At 45.7% G+C, this 23,039-nt stretch overlaps 1 protein-coding gene across 3 annotated transcripts; it reads right to left on the reverse strand.

The window, feature by feature from the left end:
- Window positions 1–242: 242 nt before the first annotated feature.
- LOC103528943 (carnosine N-methyltransferase 2) lies at window positions 243–12,768 on the reverse strand. Of its 3 annotated transcripts, XM_008494355.2 has the most exons (8): window positions 12,638–12,768; window positions 10,418–10,479; window positions 9,001–9,139; window positions 7,796–7,848; window positions 3,338–3,445; window positions 3,094–3,224; window positions 2,454–2,547; window positions 243–1,360 (listed from the first exon to the last, which is right to left on the reverse strand). In XM_008494355.2, exons 1-8 carry the CDS (start codon window positions 12,661–12,663, stop codon window positions 1,005–1,007), a joined length of 969 nt encoding a protein of 322 aa, XP_008492577.1. In that variant the 5' UTR covers window positions 12,664–12,768; the 3' UTR covers window positions 243–1,004. The 3 variants fall into 3 exon arrangements, with proteins under 3 accessions (XP_008492577.1, XP_030310166.1, XP_030310165.1); XM_030454306.1 differs by lacking the exon at window positions 3,338–3,445; XM_030454305.1 differs by lacking the exon at window positions 10,418–10,479 and having other exon boundaries at window positions 12,638–12,767.
- Between the last annotated feature and the right edge of the window lie 10,271 nt (window positions 12,769–23,039).

Raw genomic sequence — 23,039 nt, forward strand, 5'->3', positions numbered from 1 at the left:
CTGTGCTGGGGTGATGCTGTGTTGAACCAGCCCAGCTGCCTCCCATGGTGGTGGCACAAGGACAAACTGCAGCTCCCTCCCAGCTCTGCCACAACCTCAGAATCATCTTTCTCACTTACAAGAAACTTTTAATCCCTCCATAAAACACTATTATGCATTTTTGGTGTTGTTTTAACTTGATAACCTCTTCACTCTTCATTTTCTGCTATCCCATACATACAGAACAAGATGGGGCTGCTTCAGTTTAAAATTGCTTTTATTTTAGATGGAGAAAAACAGTAGTAAGGAAGTAACAAAATTAATATCTGCCTGAAAAGAGCACAGGCCACCTATCATTCTGGGATCAAAAAAAATTCCCCAAACAAAAAGGCTGATAAAGTTTTAAGACATGCCTATATTGCAAGATGCTGAGAGGCCTGGGACAGTAAATACTTATGCTGATGAGGCCATGTGAAATAGGCTGGTGCAGAGCAGCTTACAGCTCAGGGCTGGGTGCAGGGAGGCAAGTTATTTGGGTGCAAAGCAGTGGGGACACCTCGCTGATGTTGTCCTGGTGCAGATGGAAGCTGTGGGTCCATGCAGAGGTAGCATGGGGGCTGCAGCCTCCTCCCTGGTCACCCTGACACATCCTTAGGTGTGTAACCTGCTGGCTGCATGGAAAAGTGGAAATCTCAGTGCAAAAGCATAGACATGATGCATACTGTTAAAAAGCCCACGTAGGCTTTTAGTGAGATGGAGCTCTTTACTTCCTGGAAAAATGTTCTCCTAGGGCTGGACTAGATAGCTAGGGTGAAATATTGGCCTTGTTGATCTCAGAGGGATAAAGAGCTCATCTCAGGAGTTACAGGTGGCTCTGCTGCCCCTTCCTGGGAAGGGGAGGCTGTAGCTGAGCCCCTCTTTCTTTCCTCCTTGCCTGCAAGTTGCCTTCTTCCTACATTTGGCCCTTCTGGGACTGTCTCACCTCCATACCCACCCTAACTTGTCTTCTGTGGTTGGTCCCAGTTCTAGGATTCGACCACAATCATACTCAAGTTGTTACTGAAGATGATCCTCCCATCCTTTTTGCTGCTGCACTCGGGCTGGCAGAGAGCCTCCTGCAGCCGCTGCCGCAGCCCCGGGGGAGCTGTGCCCAGGAAGTTTTTTGTCCCCGTCAGGAAATCCATCATGTGGCCTCCAACTGGGTCCCCCTCGATAAAGCACTCGGTGATATCCCAGCCTGATGGGAACTCATAAACATGGTACTCAACACCCAGTCTCTTCAAAACATCTGTGATGCTGTTGGAGGTGATGTAGTGGCCGCTGTCGGTGGGAGGCAAGCAGTGCCTGTACTTCTTCCATAAGCTGGCCCATCCACTGCTGTCTGCCAGAGCAGGAGGGAAGGTTAATTTGCAAAGCCAAGGCATTCAAACATCACCTAATGCAACTGTGAAATGACTCTGAAATGCTCCTTCATACTGGCCCAGACCTTGTCAGGAGCAGGAGAGGAGCTTTGTCTTTATTTGTGTTCACTTATAAATGCCCGTGCCTGGAGAAGGGGAAAAGTCTGACCTCCATCAGACCTCCTCCCAAAACTCTCCTGTTATGGGAACTTCTAGGAGATGGTCTCCAGCACTGGATTTGCCCAGACAGAGGAGAACACCCAGACTTTCCAACCTGCTGAGCCTGCACATACATCCTACCTATGAAATGTGCATCCTACCTTTGCTAAATCACCACGGATGTTTTCATACATCAGGTTAAACAGTTTTAAAAGTTTAAGTTGAGTTTTAAGAGCAAATCAAAGAATATACATCTGAAAAAGCCAGTCCCAGCTGGTGAGGAAAAAAGCCTACCAGCAATATGAGATGAGTTTTAATGACAAACATGGGGAAGTGTGCTGTGTCCACTGCTCCACGAGCTGGGGATTCATTCATGGCACTCTGGCAAAAAAAATACTGTTGTTTTTTTTTTTTAAATCAGTGCCATGACATTCCAAGGGCGTCTTTTTCCTGTTCTGCCATAAATCCCAGGGTTCTTGGGAGCCACATTGTCCTTCTGGGTTCTGGGCCACCACTGTGTAGAGGGAAGTGCCCCAAAGATTCAACTTTCCAGAGCTCAGGTTGTGTTTTCACTGTGCCACTATCACCATGAACCTTCATTTATGAATAGCCACATTTCTCCCTAGCCAGTAACTTGATGGCAGAAGCTCTCTTTGAGTCCCAATTCACCTATTTTATAAGCAGGGAAGCAAAGGCTGTGCCCAAGTGGTACCATCAGACACTGGGGACCAAGAGGCTAAGCCTCAGATTGCCTGCTCTCTATGACATGCAGCATTCCTTTTATTTAATTGCTTGAGAATAAACACTACTGAAACCCCAAGGCAAATACCCATACCTCCCAAATTCTCTTCAAAGCACCAGCAATGAAGAAAAAAAAAAAAAAAAAAAAAAAAAAAGAAGAAAGGTCCTTCTTACCTGATAAAATTATGATCAGGAGTTTACCATGATGGTCAAGACAGCTGTGGAAAAACTTGATAGTACTGAGAACATCCTCCACACGGTACAACATCTAGGAGCAACAGTTACACACAGCCATTAGTCCTCTTCCACAGTGCAGTAAAATCAAAGTAAAATGAAATAAGATAAAAATCACTAAATAAAACAAAAGTCACTAATACAAGACAAAAATAGATATTTTACAAAATAGAATTGGCGCATACAATGTCAGCATCAGGGACACAGCAGGATGTTTTCTGACCCAAAACCTGATGCAGGTGTTAATTCACTAAATTATCCCTTCAGTACCATCCAAACTACTCTAATAAGGCAAAAAATTAAAGGTTGTCTGCAGAAGCAAAGCATGATTGTTGGTCTCCATGTGACATGTGGTAGGTTGAGATTCATCCTGTTCTGGTACCCACCATACACAATTAAACCAGCACAAACTAGAGACCAAACCCAGGGTGTATAAGAAATGAGGTTTAGAGCTTCTGCAGAAGTTATTGCTCATGGGACACCTGTGCTCAGCTCTGGTCCTCAAAACTTTATGCACAGAGTGGAAACAAAGGGAATAGTTAAAGCCCAACACTCCTATATTGAAGAAATTCTCCACTACCTGGATCATATGGATGAAGTCAAATTTCTTGTCTGTGCCTTTCTCTTTCACCTGTTGTTCATACTCTGAGGAAGTGAGCTGGTGCCACACAAAAGAGACATTCTGCAGGTCTGAAGCTTGATTCACCAACTCTGTTTTAAAAAGTAGAAGGAAAAAAAAAAAAATAATTTCACAAGAGAGCAGAAAAACCTCATGGTTCCAATCACTGTTCCTCACTACCCCCAAGCAGCAGGTGTGGTCATACCTTTGTAAGCTGCCACGTGCTGTGGGTTGGGCTCTACAATTTCATTGTCAATAAGGACCCCTGGGTGTGCAGCCTGCAATATCCTGATCATTTTCAAGTCCTGCTCACCTAGTCAATAAAGAGAAAAGCATTACTTCAAAAAAGCACACATAAATGATGACAGGGTGTCACCTGCTGGTGTTTCTGCTGACAGAAGTGAAGCACTTTCCACCTTGAAGCTTGTTGGTGGCATCTGAGTTCGTGATAGCCTTACCATAATAACCTCCTGCTCAAAATATCTTCTAGTTACAGATAAGACTGAGAGCAAGGAAGACATAAGCAACAGCACAGGAACCTTCAGTATTCTGGGTCTTGAGACAAACAGGTCAAAATAGCCCAAGATCAATGTTTAAAAAAGCAGCCAGGAAGCATCAATTACCAACAAAACCACAAAGTTTTGACGATGCCAAGGAGTCATTGGGCACAGCTGTCCATGTCCAGCACAGCACAGGGTTTTCATGCCTTTGGCACTGCCCACAGTATCACACAGAATCACAGAATCATCCAGGTTGGAAAGCACCTCTGAGAGCATCAAGTCCAACCCTTGATCCACTCCCCCCATGGTTCCCAGCCCATGGCACCGAGTGCCACATTCAGTCTCTTCTTAAAAACCTCCAGGGATGGAGAATCCATCCCCTCCCTGAGCAGCCCATTCCAATGTCTGATCACCCTCTCTGGAAAGAATTTCTTCCTAATCTCCAACCTAAACCTCCCCTGGCAGAGCTTAAGCCCATGGCCTCTTGTCTGACAGAGAGCTGCCTGGGAACAGAGCCAGACCCCCCCCTGGCTCCAACCTCCTTTCAGGGAGTTGGAGAGAGTGATGAGGTCTCCCCTGAGCCTCCTCTTCTCCAGCCTCAACACCCCCAGCTCCCTCAGCCCTTCCTCACAGGACTTGTGCTGGATCCCTTCACAGCCTCCTTGCTCTTCTCTGGACCTGCTCCAGGACCTCAATCTTCTTCCTGAACTGAGGGGCCCAGAACTGGACACAGGACTCAAGCTGTGGCCTCCAGGGAGGTGATGGCTGCTCTGCCCTGGTGTGACACAACTCCAAGACCTGGGGAACTGCACGGCAAGAGGAAAGATCCATTAGCATGTAGTACCCTGGATCATCCCTCTGTGGGGACTGGCAACGTAGTCTCTGGACACTGATTCATTTGTTATCTTGGAGCTACAAACAGAGGCTCACATATTTGTGTGCAGGTGCCTTGTAAATTTAGCTATTGGTTCTCCTCTGTTGCCATCTAAACTCTGGAGGAGCAACTCTGTCCTTCTGTCCTAGGAAATTTCCAGCCTCTTCTGAGGTGATTCAGGTCATCTTATTCAGATTCAGGTGATCTTATCTCTCAGAAGAGCCAGAGTCCATCAGGTGTATGAAGTCCATCTGCTTCATCTGGGGCTATGGCATTTTGAGCAACACATTCTACTGGAAGGTGTCCCTGCTCATGCAGAGGGTTGGAATTAGGTGACCTTTAAGGTCCCTTCCAACCCAAACCATTTGGTGATTCCATGGCTCTGAAATGAACAGCAGAGGTGATCACCCAGAGTGAAGCTCTGCAAGAATCCTCTCTGTAGCTGATGGTGGGGCCTAAAAATATCAAATTGCAAATGTCAGACACAAAGGGCTTGATACAAGATACTGCATCTTCCCCAGCCTTTCAGCTGATGTTCCAGCTATGAGAAAATTGTTATCTTTGGCAGGTGTTGCAGTAAATAACAGAATTCAAGAATTCGAGTAAATAGTAGATTTCAAGGAGGGAAATAGCAGTCATGCCACATCACTACAGGGACACCCAAGGAAGGACAGGTCTTTTGAAATTGGAGAAAAATACCCAAGGCCCCTGAGGAATGGGGTGGTAGTGGTGCAGGGCTGGCCAAGAGCACAAGGGAAGACTCTGTGGCTGCGTTCACTGAAGGTGGCTGCATGGGCCAGTATTGGTGCCAGGAAGAAAAAACCCTGTAGCAAGCAGCTGAGTTATTTCAGACAGCTCTATATGCCAGTTAGTGGGGGGTGGTGGAGGAGGAACAGCAAGGAGAGGACATGGGCTTCCCACAGGCTCAGGGTAACTCCATGCCCTGGAGACATTGGTGTTGGCAAATGGATGTATCAGCTGCAAATGAGTACCTTGCAACCTGTTTGTTTGGTTTGGTTTTGTTGTTCATGGTTTTTTTGTTTGGTTGGTTGGTTTGGTTTATCGTTTTTTGGTTGGTTGGTTTGGTTTGGTTTGGTTTTAACTCCATGGGTGTATCGACATCAAATCTTAAAAAAGCACCTTAAAAGCTGTTTGTTTGGGGTTTTTTCTCACTCCATCTCTGTACAAGGCCCTAATCCAGTCTTTGCAAGAGGAGGTAATAACATCCTCAACTAGGCTGTTTTTTAAAAAAAAAAAAAACTGTGGTAAAATGCAATGCCTCAGAGCAGGAATTTCTCTGCTCCAGCTCTCCCTGCCAGCATCAACCTCTCAGCAGAGATCCCAGCCAGGTACTCCAGAAAAAGGACTGAAGCCCCACTGCAAACCCTGGCACTAACTGGGAGGTTACAGCTGAGAGAGTTAAACCAGCCACAGGAAAACATGGGCTGAACCAGAACTTATGATCTGGACCAGCCAGCAGCCTTTTAGGATGTGGAGTAGGTCACTACTCCCACTTAATATTTTTGTCAACCAAACTAAATCTGGGGGGGCTCTGTGAAATCTGATTCCAAGCCTGGAAAGGTCAGGGATCAAATATAACCTTTTGCTTGATGCCAGCCTGGCTCTCTCCCTGCCTGGCCACAGAAATTCTGTTCTTGCAGCCATGGGTAAGCTGGGGAGGGGGGGAGAGTCTGTGAGCAGCTACCCAGCAAACCCAGGAAATCTTAGGGGGTTTATTTTTTTTCCATTAAAACATTTCTGAAGAGAAAATAATGAGGACAAAGCAAAAAGTTCATTTTTCCCCTGTGTTCTCTTGGAGTCAGAATTTTTGGGTTCGTATTAATAAAAACAGAATGTAATTGAGAACTGAATTATTTCTTCCTCCTTGCTTTCTCATATGCTCCAGCATATTCCCAGTTGGGGAAAACAATTCAACCCTATTTTTCTCTTACTCAGGAAAACAAGCAAAAAGAAGTGAGAAAAATGCTTTCATTTTAAAAGAATTACCACTTAAAATTCAGCTGAAAATCCTTTTAAAGCAAAAGCAAACTCTGACAAATCAAACTGTGCCTTCTTTTCTCTACTTTTACTTTCTCCTAGTTTCCCTAGGTGCAAAGTTAGATGTTTTATCACCTTTTTATTTTTTCTATTTTTATTTTTTTAAACACAAATGCATTTAGAACAGCTTTAAAGCTATTTTTTTCCAGAAGAGGGGTTTCTCTCTGGAGGGAAACATAATTTGCAGTCAAATCCAACCTATCACTGGGTAGAAACAGAGTAGAAGCAAGCAAACATATCTTGAAAAAGTGATGCAACCCCATGCTAATGGTTGTGGCCAACTGGTTTTGCACCAACATCTTTGGCCTCTGGGATCCCTAAATGCAAAGCAAAAATAGAGATCCCTTCTCATGGGGTAGAGTGGGGTGAAATGAACCTCTCAGATGTGTCTCACTTCCTCTGATGAAGCCTGAAGATGCTCTGGTACGTAGCCTGGAGCAGGACTCCTTGTTTTGAGACATATTCAGTCATGTGAAAGTCATCATGAGGCAGAGACTGAGCAAAAATCATTGCACTCTCCCACTCCTTGGGTAGATTTGAGCAATGGCACTATAGAATCAGAGTTTTTTACTGTTGAAAAGCCTAAGAACATCAAGGTCAACCATTAATGCAGCACTGCCAAGTCCATGGCCCTCAGCACCATGTCTGCATCTTTTCACTCCCTCCTGATGCTGACTCCATCACTGACCTGGGCAGCCCATGCCCAGCCTGACAACCCTTTTGGTGAAGAAATTCCTCCTGATACCAGATCTAAACCTTCCCTGGCACAACTTGAGGCCATTTCCTTTTGTCCCATTGCTTGCTACCTAGGAGAAGAGACCAAACCAAACTGAACCTCACCACAGTTTCCTTTCAGACAGTTGTGAAGAGGGGTAAGGCCTCCCCTCAGCCTCCTTTTCTCCAGATTAAACAACCCCAATTCCCTCAGCCACTCCTCAGAAGACTTGTTCTCCAAACTCTTCACCAACTTCTTTACCCTGCTGGCCACACAATTGCTGATACAAGTCAAAGTAGTTTTGGCTTTCTTGGCCATCTGGGCACACTACTGGCTTACATTAACTCACAGTCAATCAACACCCCCTGGACTTTCTCTGCTGTGCATTTCAGAGGGAGATGGGGAAGTATTAATGCCTGAGGAGCTCTGATCATGTCTGAGGATTGCAGGATCACTTCCTCCTACCCAGAGGGACCTCCCGGCCCCCAGCACCAGCAGTGCTGCCAAGCTCCTTACCTGTGCCACTTCCAACTCCCAGAATATTTATTGTCTGTTTTCCATTGCCGAGACTGCAAAGATAAGTACAGGTTACTTGGGGAAACCCCAGGGAAAAGGGTTCCCTTCAGGGATAGCAGGGCTGAGCCTGGGTGGGATGGGCAAGGGGAGCTGGGCAAAAACCTCCACGCCCTAGGGAGACAAATTTGGAATTCAAATATTGGATGCAATTGCCCAGAAAAAATTAAAAAAAAAAATAAATCAGGCTATCCAAATGACTGGAAATCCTTTCTTTCTGATATTCCTCCTGGTTTTAAACTGGGAGGGATGGAGTTCCCCATCCACAGTCTCAGGAGCTACCACAGCAATGATTCAACAAGCTGGGAGAGAGTCAAGGAGCCCAAGCCCTGATGAGAGTCAGACCCACATTCAGCACCATAGAAACCACAGTGGTTTGCATCGTTTAAAATTCCCACAAGCAGATTTTTCATTTAAAATCTCCAGATACAAATTAATTTTTATTTATTATTTCTAATGCTTATTTTTATATATCTCTCTGGCCTGGAGTTGCCTGACTGATTTTTTTTCTTGATGGAGTTTTCAGAGCATTCAAAATTACCCAGACCTTAAAGTTCTTCCTTGTGGGTTGGATCTGGGCTGCTCTAAAACTTATCCACAGTCATCAAGGCTTAATATATTACATCAATACTTCACAAAACTGATTATCATTTGGTATTTAAGCAATGCAAATCGACTTAGGATAGAAGTAAGGAGGTCTTAGAGGATTGAGAAAAACAGGAATTAGTCACTAGAAGAGAATTAGAGAAGTGTTTCTGCTGGGACTCTTGTGGGATGAAGTCCCAAGAGCTGGGAGAGAGCACAAGAGAGAGCTTTCTTTTGAAAAAAAAAATAAAATCAAACAACAGCAAAAAATTTAATCCTTGGAAAATCAGCTAAGGAAAAGAGAGGGACACAAAAATGAGGTCTTGATTCTTTCCTTAAAATTAAGCTGAGAGGTAGCACAGAGTATTAATTGAAACAGCATGTACTCTGGAGTCATTAAACAGAATATCTTAAGGACTGCAAGTAAGGGACTTAAAATTGAGAGGCATTAAAAGTTCATTCAAGCCCCACAAAGTCCTTAAAGATGTTTTATGACCCTTCTAAACAGGTTGCCCTCCCAGAATAGCAGCTGGCTTTCTCACAGGGGTGGAAGCATTCCTCACCTAGCCATGATGCTGGGCATTTCTTCCTTGTTGAACTCATCCATGCACTGGTGCTCAGTTGAATGATCCAAAAATGACTTAAAGGCCTCTACATACTCCTCAGCTGTGAGGCTTCTCATGGCAGAGATCATGTATGGCTCTTGGGGAACAAATACAAATCATGTGTTAGTGGGTTCAAGGCAAATTAATGATCAAAACCCTTTCCTCATGGAAGAAACCCAACCCACCAGAACCTAGAGCCTGAGGAAGATGGTAGGAAGGACACAGATCCCAGGAGCCCATCCATCTCTTCACACTCAGGGTTTGGAAATTATTCTTAAATGCCCTTAGACATCAGAGTATCTGTGAAGTGCCTGACTATTCCAGGTCAGAGGAAAATGTCTCCAAAATGCTTTGCCAGATAGAAGGGACTCAGTTTGCAGAAAGGGAGGGAACCAGAGTGTTTTTCTGGAAGACCCAAGGCAAGAAAGTGAAGGGAATGGCACAGGAGGTCCCAGGGTAGTCAGTCACCCATGCTGGATGGGGGTTCTGAAATCACCAGTTTTTGTGCTGGCACACATGCTCTTAGGGGTGGCACAACACAGAAATTGTCACCTGCACCTGAAGCTTGGGATCCTGCTGGAGCAGGGAAGGGAGTTTCCAATTGGGAACTGCAGGCTCTGAACCAGCACCCAGGGCTGCTCCAGGGCTTCCAAGCTATTATTACAAAAACTCATTTTCCTGCTGTGTCATCTGAAAAACAGCACTCCTGAGCACAAGCTGCTTGGGTCTGAAGAGCAATGGTAAGACTAAGGTCTGAGGCTCATGAGAAGATGCTCAGGCAGAGGATTGCAGTAGGAAGGCAGTCCCAGTCGCAGCCTCAAAGTGTGACATCAGCATTGGAAAGGCAGAATTCAATAGAAAAAAAACCTAACAAAACCAGCTTTTCCTCCTAAAAGGAATAAGGATGAGAGACAGGGATCAGCAGAACATCTTCATCCTTATTTTTGCCTTTTGAGGAGCTGCTTATTTATCTGCCTTTACTGCAACTAAGAAAATTTTGTGTGTCTCATACCAGACTTTGCAGTCTTAAACTGGATGCCTGTGCTGTTTCCAAAACCACACATCACTGGCAGCTGTATTTCTGGTAGGTCTGTGTGGAAACCCTGTGTCCAGCCTTACTGGAGGTAAAGATTTCAACATCTATCCTCCATACTGAAATGCATAAACCAGAAATCACCTGAACTGCAGTCTCTTTAGCATCCTATTTCTTTTTTTTTTTTTTTTAATTAAAAAAAAAAACAACAAAAACCAACAAACACCCCAATGCATTCTCTAGCTCCAAAAGAATTAAAACATTTTTGTAATGGTAGCAACCTTAGTGGGCATTTTACTTTAACCTCCTTTTTTTTTTTTTTTTTTTTTCCCTCCCAAATACCTGAATTATCATGTGGAGCTGTCAGAATCTCTGCTTCAAAGTTCATGCTGGGGAACCTATTCCTGTAAGGCAAGTATTGCAACCCAGTTATTTGAAGAACCTCAACCCTTTTAAATCTGCCTTAAAAATGCAGAACAAAATGAAGATTATCCAGGACAAATTTGCACTGCCTGGTAAGCAATGTGTTTTTTTCTCTTTTAGTAGGATAAAAAAAGTCAGACTTTGTTGATTTGCTGATCACCCACCAGAATCAGCAATGGACTGGCCACCTGCACCAGTGCTTTTCTCAGATGTGTTGAGGAAGCTTTTCCTCCCTCTCTCTGGGGAACCATTAACCAGTCAATGCAGTGGAAGGCATCAGACAAACTAATACTGCACACTCTCTGAAACCTTCAATTATTAATGAAGTAGAAGAAATAGCAGTGAAAATAGGAAAAGGCTATAGTGAGCTACAGCATCTGTAGTTCTAAAAGATCTGCTTGGGCCAAAGTTTCTGGGACTTTTTTGCTTTCCTTTTTGGGACTCAAAGGGCAAAACTCAGAGAGGTCATTGGACCAGAGATGTTTTCATTTAGTCATAAGTTTTCATTTTCAGTTTTGTGAAGATTTCCAGCAATGAAGTTACACCTTCATTTTCCTTTGACAGCGTGCCTCATTTAGAAAATAGAGGTGCCAAAGGAAAGTGTGACATTAAACTGGAGAAAGGACCTCACTTCTGCAAAGAAAGTGTTGGGGTGAGGCTATCTACACAAGGGAATAGTTATCTTGTGGGCAACCACATTTCAGTATCACCCCACAGCAAGACTTAGGGGTGATGCCCCTGGACAACTGGCTCTGGACACGTTGCTTCTCCCAAAACATTGCCATTGGAAAATGTTTCATGATGATCAGTCTGCAATAGTAGTAAGTAACCCCCAAGTCCCTCCAGCCAGGGAAGAAAGTCCTGCCTGAGTCAGGAACAAGACAGCAGGTTGAAAACTAAAAAGGAAAATGTAGGAAGGATTCCACTTCTTGTAGGAAGGATTTGAGATGCAATATGTAATGACAGGGCTAGCAGGGAATGTGCAAATGGTGAAGAAGGCAAGAAAAGACTAAGGTGAACCAGAAGTCTCAGAGATGCTGAGGGGCTGCCAGAATTTTGCAAGACCACTGCCAAAGTCCCACACCTGGCTCCCATGAGCTACATCAGAGGTCTTGGTTCCATTCCCAGGGCCTCACCTCTCCCCACAAAACATCTCTCAGAAATTCAGCACACAAACATGAGCTCAGCCACCTCTGTAAGCTCCAGCTTGGCTGCAGGCCAGTCCCTCCACCTTCCACTCAACCCTCTGGCCTCATCCCTCTCTGCCTGTCAGAATAGGGCATGATTTTGTCCTCTCAGCTGGCTGAACCAAGCAGGATGGGTTTTAGGAGTAAATCTCCCAGTTAACTGCCAAGGGGTAGAGTGGCTTCCCCTATGTAGAGAGGAGCAATTCTTGGGGTCTGGGGACACAAATTTGATTTCTGGCCAGTCAAACATTTCCATCCATCCCAGGTGACCTGCATAGACTGCAGCACAAGTATGCATCAGGACAGATGATGCCAACATAACTCTTCCTCCCAGAATTTTCCCATTTATCCCCAGGCAGGATTTTAAGCTGCTGGGAAGATGAAACAGGCTCATTCATTGCTGGAAACTAGCAGGGTTTCTCTGAAACCTGGCTGAAAATTCCAGCCTGGATGTGAAAATGGGCTGCAATAACTTGGGATGATGCAGCCCCTCCCAAGACCTAACAGCAGAATCAGCACGGAGAGGGTTGCTGGGGCACAGATGGTCCCATTGGAGCTCACCCTTAGCAAGGTGACCTCTTCCCTTGCAGGACCTGGGGAGGTCACCTTGGAGACTGCAGGTACAGGGCACAGAGAGACTTCACAGTGTCACTTCATGTGACACAGCACCTTTAAGCTGAAAAAGTTTTAAAGTTGTTTCCAGGCACATAAATTGCAAGAACATCTCTGTAACTCACCATTTCATGACACCTAAACTTAGGCTGCTAAGGGGCTGAATATCTCCTCACCAAGATAAGGGTAAGGGGCTGGCTTAGCCCTCATCCCCCCCAGGACAGGGGCACATCTGCTGTCACTCCCATCTTAGACACATCCACCTGTGACACTGAGACACCAGGGGCTGGATCTACCACCCATCCAGAAACACCCTCAGTCCTTTCCAAGACCCACGTACCTCTTCAGCTCCGGGATGGTGTCCATGGTGGGGGCGGGTGCTGTGCTGGGACACAGTGGCTGGGCAGGAGCTTTGGGTAAGCCCTGTTCCTGGCTCCTATGGCAGCATTTCCACCTGCTTCCTGGCTCCAGGGTGACCTTGGCATGTGGCCGGGGCTGGGCTGGGGCTGTGGGGACAGACTGTGTCACTGGAGGGAGCAGGGGAAACCCGAGACCCACTGGCAAGGAGCGAGGGTGGTTGCAGGGCTGTCCTCAACCCATGGATGGAGCTGCCCTGGGTTCCAACATAATAAAAAAAAAAAAAAAAAAAGAAAAAGGAAAAAAAAAAGGACATATTGAGACGTCAAAATCTTTAAAAACTGAGTGGGAGTGGCAGACCCAGGAGCCATTTGCTTCTTTATTTCATTTTTTTCATGCTTGATGCCCAGGGCAGGAGGAAATGCTTTCTTGCATCCCTCTCATGCTGCCTGATGAATGGGCATGTTGGGGATGGGCTGAGAGATTCCTACTTTCTCCAGAAAGAAGGGGGGCTCAGTGGCTGCCCAGAGATCTGGGCAAATATTTTTAATTTCCCTGTCTGAGGGTTAAACAGTTTATAACAACAGAACCTGCCCATAGGCACTGCAGCCTGAAGGGGGTGGGAGGAGCAGCTCCAACTCTCCTTGCTGAACAGCAGGGATTAGAAACTGGGGAAGTGTTCTTGAGGGAGAGCTGGCTAAACTGGAGATGGCTGGAGGTCCTGAGGTTGGGTTGGTCACTATCACAAATTCAGAAAATCCTGGGTACTCCCTGTACCTTTGGCCTTTTCTCTTACCAAGAACTACAGCATCCCTGGGACTGATGATCCTTTTGACTAAATTCTGTAACACAAAGGTAAAAAAGAGAGGATGTAAAGGTTCTGGATGGCCACATGAGGTCTAGTGGTAAAGAGCACAGCATTAGAAACCTCCACACTCCCTTTCCCTGAAGGCAACAGGCAGAAGAGATTTAGGGGACAAAAAGTAAATCTCCTCCCTTGCTGAGATCCCTCCCCCAAAACACAGCCTACCCCACAGGGCTCACCAAGGCTACAGATCACATTCCCAGGTGGGAATAGAGGCTTCACCATCAAGTGAACTGTCTTGGTTTACACTAGATTTGTCTTCTAAATGGATTTAAATTATAGCCACCCCATAGCAGGTCTGCTGTGAATGGCCACATGGCTGCTTTTAAGCAAAAATATTCAAATATTCAAGTGCCATGGTCTAATAACCATGGAGGTAGTGGATCAAGGGTTGGACTTGATGATCTCAGAGGACCCTTCCAACCCAGCCGATTCTATGATTCTATGAAATCAAAGCTGAGAAAAGACCCAAACCTCTTTACTAACTCTAAAATACACATTTGGCCCTTGATTTTTACATTATCCATTTCTATCCCTGAATATTTCCAGCCCCCAGACACCCACCGTGGCACCAGCAGACAGCAGATTGTGTTCATCAGCCAAGCCCCCCATGCCTCCCAGCCACCTCCTCCTGGTCCCAGCTAAGCCCCCCAGCCCAGACACCTTTCCATCCACTCCCCCATGCCTCTGGCCAGGATCTGCATCCCACCAGGGGCTTCATACCTCCTCCTCGGAGCAACAGGAGCCGTGGAAAAGCCTCCAGCCACCAGGAGCTGCACAGCCCTTGGGCACCTCCCCATCCACCCACTGGGGACTCATAGCCCTCCCTGCTTCCCCCCATGTCCCCCCCCAGCTCCAGCAGCCCACGTAGGCACATGCCACAACTGAGCCAGCATTAGCCTACAACAACAGCCTTTGTCCCCTGGCACTGGGAACAAGAGCACATTGTGGGCAGCTGCCTGCCTGGGCAGGGGTGGGTGGCAGGGTGGCTTTGGAGGATGTCCCCTCCCCACGCCGCTGTTCCGGGCAAGCTCATGACTAAATCCTCTCTAAACTCTGTTTTCCCTGAAAAGCTGGGGGTTTGGGTGGATGAGGTGATGGCTAAAGGCAGAGCAGTGAGAGGAAAACAAAGCCACAGTGTCCTTGCCCCACGCGCTGTGGCTGCGGGGCTCAGTTTGGGGCTGATCCTACAGAATTGGGACTTTTTGTTTTCCCCAGGGCTGGAATTGCCCCCCTAGCACTGAGACCCCTCCACACCCCAGCCCCATCAGCCCATCACCACAAGCCTTGGACCTGCACCTCCAGGGAGGAAGGCCTGGGTATTCAGAAACCCAGCTTCAAACTTCCAGCACAAGGCAGTGATCAGCTCTTAGGGTGATGAACTTCAGGAAGACCCTCAGCATTTTCACAGGGTTCCTCATGGTGTTACTGGTTTATCTTTTGCAAACCTCCCAGCTTCACATACAACTACTGATGAACCCATGCAATGTTACTTTGATTTTTCTGGTGAGCAAAGCTCTTTCTTCTTCAGCAGTGTTGCTTTTTTTAGTTAGTTACTTTCCTTTTCCTAGACAAAACTATGATATAACTGGCACAAATATGTTACTCTGCATTAGGCAATTTCTACTAGACAGGAAGACCAGAAATTTTGTAGCTCCCATTTTGCTGATAATGAAAACCAAGATTTCTCATTCAAGAAAGGCATTTTGTTTTGCATTAATCCTATTAAATACCTAACAGCTCCTGGGTAGGAGCAGCTCTTAGAGTTTAAGCAACAGTATTTGTTTTTATATGTGTACACAGTTTTGTTTTTTTTTTCTGTAGGAAAAAGGAATATGACTTTTGATAAGTACTGGAGAAGATTGTAGAAGAAGACACATCCTTCCCTAGTGGAGTGCTGCTGCTGAGCCTGGGCTTCAATTCAACCTCCCCCAAAAATGAAGCATCTAGGTCTGGAAATCAATTATTTTTTTAACACAGACCTCCCTGTCTATTTGTTAAAACCTGGCTGCTGGTGCAGTCCTTCCAGACCTTTTCAAATTGTTTTACCAGAGGTCATGTCTCATGTAGTTGTAATTACAGAGCTAAGGCAAGGGCAGAGGGAGAGGCCAACGTGACCACCTTCAGAAAATGCTCTTGGATTCCAGGTGAAGACCAGATTTTGCTCTATGGGCCATAAAGTATTTATATATATATATATATATGAATCTTTCTGAGTGCAAAGGCAGACCCAGTAAAGTGAGTCTTTTATTCCTGAAGAGCTCAAGGCTGTGGAGATTGGTCCCTGAGAAGTTTTTGTGCTTCAAGAGGATGGACTAAGAAAGACAGAAATTTTTGTAAGGGAGAGGAGCTCAGAAGCTTTCCTTTATGTTAAGGTTTCCCAGCAGTGCTGGTGAGCTAAATTGCTGCTCCTGGGCTGCAGTGGGGCTCACTCACCAGCCTGGAACTGGGAGCAAGGAAGTCTGCAGGTGTAGGAGGTACAGGTTGGATTAATCAGAGCATATTGCAAAATGATGCAAACTGCTGGCAGACCCAGAAACCCGTGAGAAACCCCTAAGGACCATCAGAGAACAGGTAACAACAAAAGTAGTGTGAAATTATTAATGTTACCTATTGTATTCCAGTTGCACCTAAAAATAAAGGATCAGAATTGCAATTTTGTTTACTTACCTCCTCTCAAAGCAGGGCTGCACAGCACCTGTGACACCACCTCTGAAGGACAGAGGCCTGAACACTCAGAGCAGCCAAAGTACCCCAAGAGAAGCCACTCACCGGGTGAAAATCTGCTACAAACCTGGAATACTTCTTTTTATGCCATCAATGAAAACGAGGTGACCAGTCATCCATTTCTGGGGAGAGAGGGAGAAAGCAAACATTGAGAGAGCAGGTACAGGTCCCATGGGTGATGCTCACCTGCTACAGAAGTTTTGGCTGATCTGTGAAACCCTGTGGTTTGTTCTGCTCCTAAAAATAATTATCCTTAGATAATTGGACAATTCTTTACAAGTCGGGTTAGTGTTTCCTTCCCATTTGTGGTGAAGCTCTACCAGCTCCCAAAGCTTGGTATTTCTGCCAAGCAGCAGATATGCCCATAGGCCACCCACAGGTGGTACCCAGTCCCTTTGGAGCCCAGCAGCAGCTCTGGCCACCAAGTGAACAGGGGAAGAAAACCATTTTGAAAGCCTGAAAAACTTACTGAGGAACATTTGTAGCATTTTTGAATCTAAGAAATACGTAAAATGGAGAAGCTTTGACTCAACCCAACCCTTCTGATGCAACTTTAGCCACGTTGCTTGTCCATCATTTAGGCAGAGGAGAAAATGTTACCTGAACAGAAAGGACTTCAGACTTATTTTACAAAAAAGCCACTAGATGGGGATGCAAGGGCACTTTTCTGATTTTTGGCTTACTCTGGGTTCCTATTTAGTTACTTCCAAGCTGGCCCTTCCCGCTCATGTGTGATGCTGTTGTCTTTGCTTTTTCTTTTCAGGAGCTGACGGAGGTCATCTGGAAACTTGTCACTCACTGACTTTTCATCCTGTCCGAGCCAGGCAACATCCACGATGTGATTACTGCTTGCTGGATATCATTCTCTGCAGGAAATCTTTTCCTGGGGCAGGGTGAAGGACTTAGCTGTAGGTTTGTGGATTACTCTATTTTTCTAGAGGAAAAATACTTTAAAACAAACACAGTCAGGGGTGGAGGGAAAGGATACTCATCAAAATAGCAGTGTCTGAAAACGGCCATAGTTTGGAATAGCTACTGTGGAAAAAAGCCAGATTCTCCTCAGGCTCGATATTCAGATCTCTGGGCCATGTTTTTTAAATCCTCCTTTGAAATCCTCAATTCTCCTATGAAAAGGACAGATAAAATCAGATTGGTTTGGCAGAGATGCAGGCAGGATCAGCCCTGCTCTCCAGGGCAGAAAGACTCCACAGATGGAGACTGTGAGCACACATGGGATGGGGGAACCCATGTGATGCACAAGCAATGCTACAGGAGGTAAGGAGTGAGGAGAACTCAGCTATACAGTAATTTAAAGCCTCTGTAACCTTGGCTTTCTACAGTGAGCACCCCACTCTTACTATTTTATCTTATATTTCAAGATATTTGTTGTTAATCTTAATTCCCAGCTCCTGGAGTCAGATGAATGGGGAAAAAAAATTCTCCTGACACATTTTTAACAGTAAAATCCCAGTCCCTGAGGTATGGTGGGGTACCTGATATGCATTCCCAGGGTTCAATACACAGAAGATGCTTTGAAATAAGTCCCAGAACGGGTTTGTTTGAAAGCAATTCCATTAAAGTTTCCAGTGACTGGTGGGAAGGTGGGAGAGAGGGTCCTGGAGACTCTGAGAAAAAGAAGGCTGAATGCAAAATAATCTTACAGCATAATGATAGATTCAGAAAGCTGGGGGAACCATTCCAATATTTAAGTGATGAAATGTCTTTTCTACTAGATATGCATGGAGCTAATGCTATCAGTTCTGTGCAATCCTTGTTTTATGGATCAGAGGGCAGAGGTGGGGGGGGAGGGGGTTGGTTTTTTAAATTGCATCTCCACGGATCACTAAAAATTGATTGTTATGTTGCATTGAAACTAACCAGAAGTGTCACTGCTTTTGCTGGGTGAGGGGATGGAAGGGTTGCTGGGTCAGCAGTGGTGGCTGTTTCCCTGCTCTTTCCAGCTCTCAAACACTGGGCAGTCCCCTTGAGCCAATCCTTCAGGTGCCGCCCATGATGTTCCCTACAGCTCAAGCAGGTACTAAAGGCTCTGTCTATTTTTCCTCCCCCTCCCCACTGTTTAGTAGTCTCCTCATGGTGACAAGAAAACCTCTGTTTTCCAGGAAACCATTTGAGCTTTATGGATTAGCCATGGTAGGCACTTGCAGACCTCCATAAAGCACGCTGACACACTCTCCAGTGTATTACCAACTCAACTGAAAAATTGATCAAAACTGATGGAGTTACAGGGCCCCGAGTCCCTTTACAATCTGCTTTTGTGCTGCTTGGTTCTTACAGGGGCAGCAGAGCCAAATCCAGGGAAAACTCTTGCCTGGGAGATACACCTTCATCCTGCCCTTGGCTTTCATGAAATGTGGGTGTTGGTTTCCTGGGGTGCCATGCAGTGGAGGAGCTGCCTGTCTACTGCAAAATCTATCTTCTTCTCTCCCTCCCAACAGCCCTTGGTTTTGGTATCTGTCCCTCAGAGCAGAGTCCATGGTTTGCAAGGTATTGGTGCTTGATTTCATCCCAAGATCTCCTGGTCTTTGGGAAAGCAGCCTGGTACTAGGTGTGAAGTCTCTCCCTAAGCATCCCCTCATAACCCCCATCCTACAGAAACACCTCCTACGTCTGTTTATTTATTCACAGTTTGATTTTTTTCCTGGAACCCTTAGTGAAGACTGAATAGCAAAGGCAATACCTGATTCAAAAACTTTCCAAATGAGGGGTCAGGTAGGATGAAAAGGCTGTCAAGATGCCAAGGGATCACAAGTGGATCAAGGGGGAGATAAAGCTCTTGCTTCTGGTCCTAAACACAAAACCAGAGCCCAAATGCTCTTTGGAACATCTTAAGCTGTGCCCACTCTCAGCTGGGGCAGAAGTGCTGTGCTCACTGTCACATTAAGCTCAATAAAGCTGATGATAGGCACAGGAAGGGGAGGGCCATGATCTGATCCATGACCAGGGGGAGCAGCATTGCCATGGGAAGGCATCGCTCCTCCAGGTCTCCTTGTGCTGCCTTCCAACCATGCATCACCAACAGGAGAAGGACAACCAGGGGGATGCTCAGCTGGCCATCTCCTTGGAGTCATGATATAGCCTCCAACAATGGTATTTTAAAGATGGCTTTCAAATTTCTTCAAAATATTGTTAACATGCAGCCCTGCTAGACAGCAAACATAGGGTAATGACTTGTTTCAGCACAGGGAGCAAATAGCTAGTTAAAACTTTACGTGTGCCTGTGGATAGATATATGGGATAGTTAAGAGAAAATAGGATTATTTTACTGCAAATATCTAGCACAGGAAACATTCTATCACCTTGCAAAATGCTGGAAGTTTTCCAGTCTGTAAGCTGTGTGCCATTGTAACAGCAGTTTAGTTATTTTCCCTGAATTTTACCTGAATATACACAAAATAAAAGGATGTCCTGGGAGTTCTTTGCACTCCTGTCATTCCCTTCAGCTATGAATAATTTCTTCTGGGCTCCTTCCGCTGTCCCACATCCAGACTGGGTCCAACTGGGGTGGACAGCCTGTAATTCAACACAAGGTAAAGCCACCCCACAAGCCCCATGTCACCCCCCTGGGGTGACCCCGGCATAGAGGGCTGCAGGTTCAGCCCCAACATTTCCAGAGCAGACCCAGCTCTCTGCATGGGTAAAAATGTGCAGCATGAACTCTGGGCAATATTTAGGTACTTAAAATCTTTTCAGACAATGCTGCTATTTAAGTCATCATTACAGCAATTTTAATTATGGTTGTATGTAAGTTCTTCATGACCACTGAGGTGATAACATTTCCTGGTGGCCCCAGCTCTGTCCCTATGTCCATGCAACCACAAAACCTCATTTCCTTTTTCCCCCAGCCAGATTTTGGCTACTTACCCCAGAAAGGGTCTGGTGGCAGAGCTGGGAGGTGATCCATCACCCACCACTCCAACCAGGTAAGAGGAGTCAGGAATTGACCAGCACCAAAAATCTCACCAAACTCAATGGGTCAACACCAGAACTGCCTCAATGTCCCCAGTGAACAGAAGCAAATGAAGCAGCTCCTGTGTGGTTTGACCATTTTTCCTTGCCCCATGGCTCACACCATTGGGGTACAGCCCATGTCCACACTGCAGACCTCACATTTGCTGCTCCCATGCAGTAGCCACGTGCTTTAACATGCAAGTCCCTGATCACTTTGAGTCCTGTATTCCCTATGGACTGTATCCTAAATATAAAGAACACTGCATGGGCTGCTGAAGGTACCTCCTGCACTATGGTGCTCCTCAAAGAGCACTGGAGGGGAGCAGCTCAGCCACCTCTGGTGCCTTCCCAGCTGTCGGATTAACATGATTCCCAAGGTGTAGGCAGACCTAGCCCAGAGCCATGGGTTTCATCTTTTTTTATTTCCCCTCCTTAAATAATACATACATGAGTGAGCCCTCCTAGAGCAGTGAAGATGCTTTTAATCTCAATTACTACTATCAGCTACAGCAAGAAAATTAAAATTCAAGATTTGTTACTAACACTCTAATTATTCAGTGTTATCAAGTTGTCACCAGCCTTTTAATTATTTTTCAGTTTATACCTAATTTCCCACACTCTGATTGTTTTAGTGATGTTAAGGTAGATCTGCAACTGTAATAGAAAACGTCCAAGCCCTTTATGATGCTGGGGACTGGAAATGGCAATGTTAATAAAATTGCCTCATCTCCTGTGCCACTGGTCATCATTGATATAGTGCTCATCTGCAGTTGGCCTGCTATTTAATTATGCTCTTTGGGTACCAATAAAAACTTAATAATATATTCAAAATGAGTAAACAGGATATAACACTGTGATTCTGCAGGAGACCATAAAATCTCACTGCCAACACCTCTCAGGAGTGGACTTTGTATTTTGGACAAGGGGGTGACACTGGGAAGGGTATTTATGTATGGAGTACCTGCACCTCTGACATCCATAGAGTTCTGGAGAAGCAGCTGAGGTTTCACAGGTGATTAACACCAATTACACAGCCAGTTACTGATGTTTAGAGAAATCGTTGGCTTTTAACCCAGCAGGCAATTCTGACTCAGCAAAATGTCAAGTAAAGGAGGAAACCTTGAGGTTACGGTGAGGAAGCTGGTGCAGAAACTCTCACAAACCTCACTAGATCCAGCAAAAAGGCAATTTGCCAAGTTGCTTGCTAAATCCAGAGCAGGAAAAGGGTGGGATTATTATCCCTGCTGCCCATCCCCATCACTGGAGGAGCCCCTGAGGAGCTCTTCCCACTGCTGTGCACTCAGTAACCTGGCATCTCTGAGAGTGGGTATGAAAGAGCTATTACCATAGATTCATGGAATGGTTTGGGTTAGAAGGGACCTTAAAGATCTTCTCGTTCCAACCCCATTGCCTGGGCAGGGATATTTCTGCTTTACACTGTGTTGGAGCACCCTGAAGCTAAACCATAGGACAAAAAGCCTTGAACAGCTCAGCATCTGCTGGGGTTTCCCAGTCACCTCCATAATCTGCTCTTTCAAGTGCCTGGTAGGTGCCTGCTGGCTGGTGCTCAAACAGGCTGCTCAGCATGATTTTCTTTCTTGCTATCTAGTGACAATTCTTACCCAGAATTAATTAGCAGATGCATCAAAAAACCTTTCCAACCAGCACCCTCATTTCCAGCCTGCAGCACCTCTTGCAAACAAGTCTTGCACATTTGGGATTTAAATTCATGTTAAACTAGAGCTGATCTCTCAGCAATGGGGAAAAAAGGGTTGCTAACACGTTACCCAAGGTCCAGATTACTACAGATTTTACATCCCCCCTCTCTCTGCTACTGACTTAATTCCACACTCAGCTGAGAGGGCATTTGCATCCCTGACAGGACCCAGGCACTTGGATGATGTGCTTTACCACATTTCTGACAGCTTGACCCACAACCAGCTCCCCCCCCCACAAAAGATACCCAGATGTACATGATTAATGCCCGAGCCAGAACTAACTTCTCAGAAAATTGGACTTATTGCAGGACAAATTGAGTCTGTTATGGCAGACACCAGGATAATTGCTCAGGGGACCACAGGGCTTATCTAGCAGTTAATTCATTATTTGTACCTGGTCAGAGCCAGCATACAAACGGCAGGCAAGGCAGCAGCAAACAAGGTACAAACTCCAGCAGCTCAGGATCAATTTGTTCAGATAAAGGCTTATTGCCATCACTGCAAGGTTGCAAAACACCTCTACATGTCCTTAAGGGGTGGGACAGGAGGGCGATAAAAGGAGGGAGCTGCTTTACTATTGTCCTTTAGTTTGGTGATAAGATATATACAGGCTTGAATGCAATCAAAGGTGTATTATGGGCTTTTCCATGCCTTCACATGCACCCTGGATTTAGTCTAGAGGGGAAATGCATCTCAAGCTGAGAGGGCAGATCCCCACAGGATCTTGTAACAAACAGGAGTTTCCTTGAAACAAAAGGAGTTTGAAGGAAGTGTTGATGACCAATATCACCCAGAGTGATGGAGAAGCTGAGCTCTGCCCTCCTTCTAGTGACACTTTTCATACCCAGGGCTGATTCACTTCATGCTCCTTGGGGTTCCTCATTTGGTTGATTTCAATCCATCTCCTCAAGGGACTTGTTTCTGCCCAGGGTGGTCCCATGTCAGTTCCCTTCTCACCAACCCCATGCTGGCATCTGTGTGTGTAAGCACCACCCCTCCCAGTGCCAATGTCCCCTTTTACAGCCTGAGGCAAAGTCACCCATGGCCACAGGATGAGACTCATCATGGTGCCAGTGCTCAGCTTCTTTAAGGATCTCCAGAAGATC

The sequence above is a fragment of the Calypte anna genome, chromosome 7 (assembly GCF_003957555.1).
Source record: "Calypte anna isolate BGI_N300 chromosome 7, bCalAnn1_v1.p, whole genome shotgun sequence".
Classification (NCBI taxonomy): domain Eukaryota; kingdom Metazoa; phylum Chordata; class Aves; order Apodiformes; family Trochilidae; genus Calypte; species Calypte anna.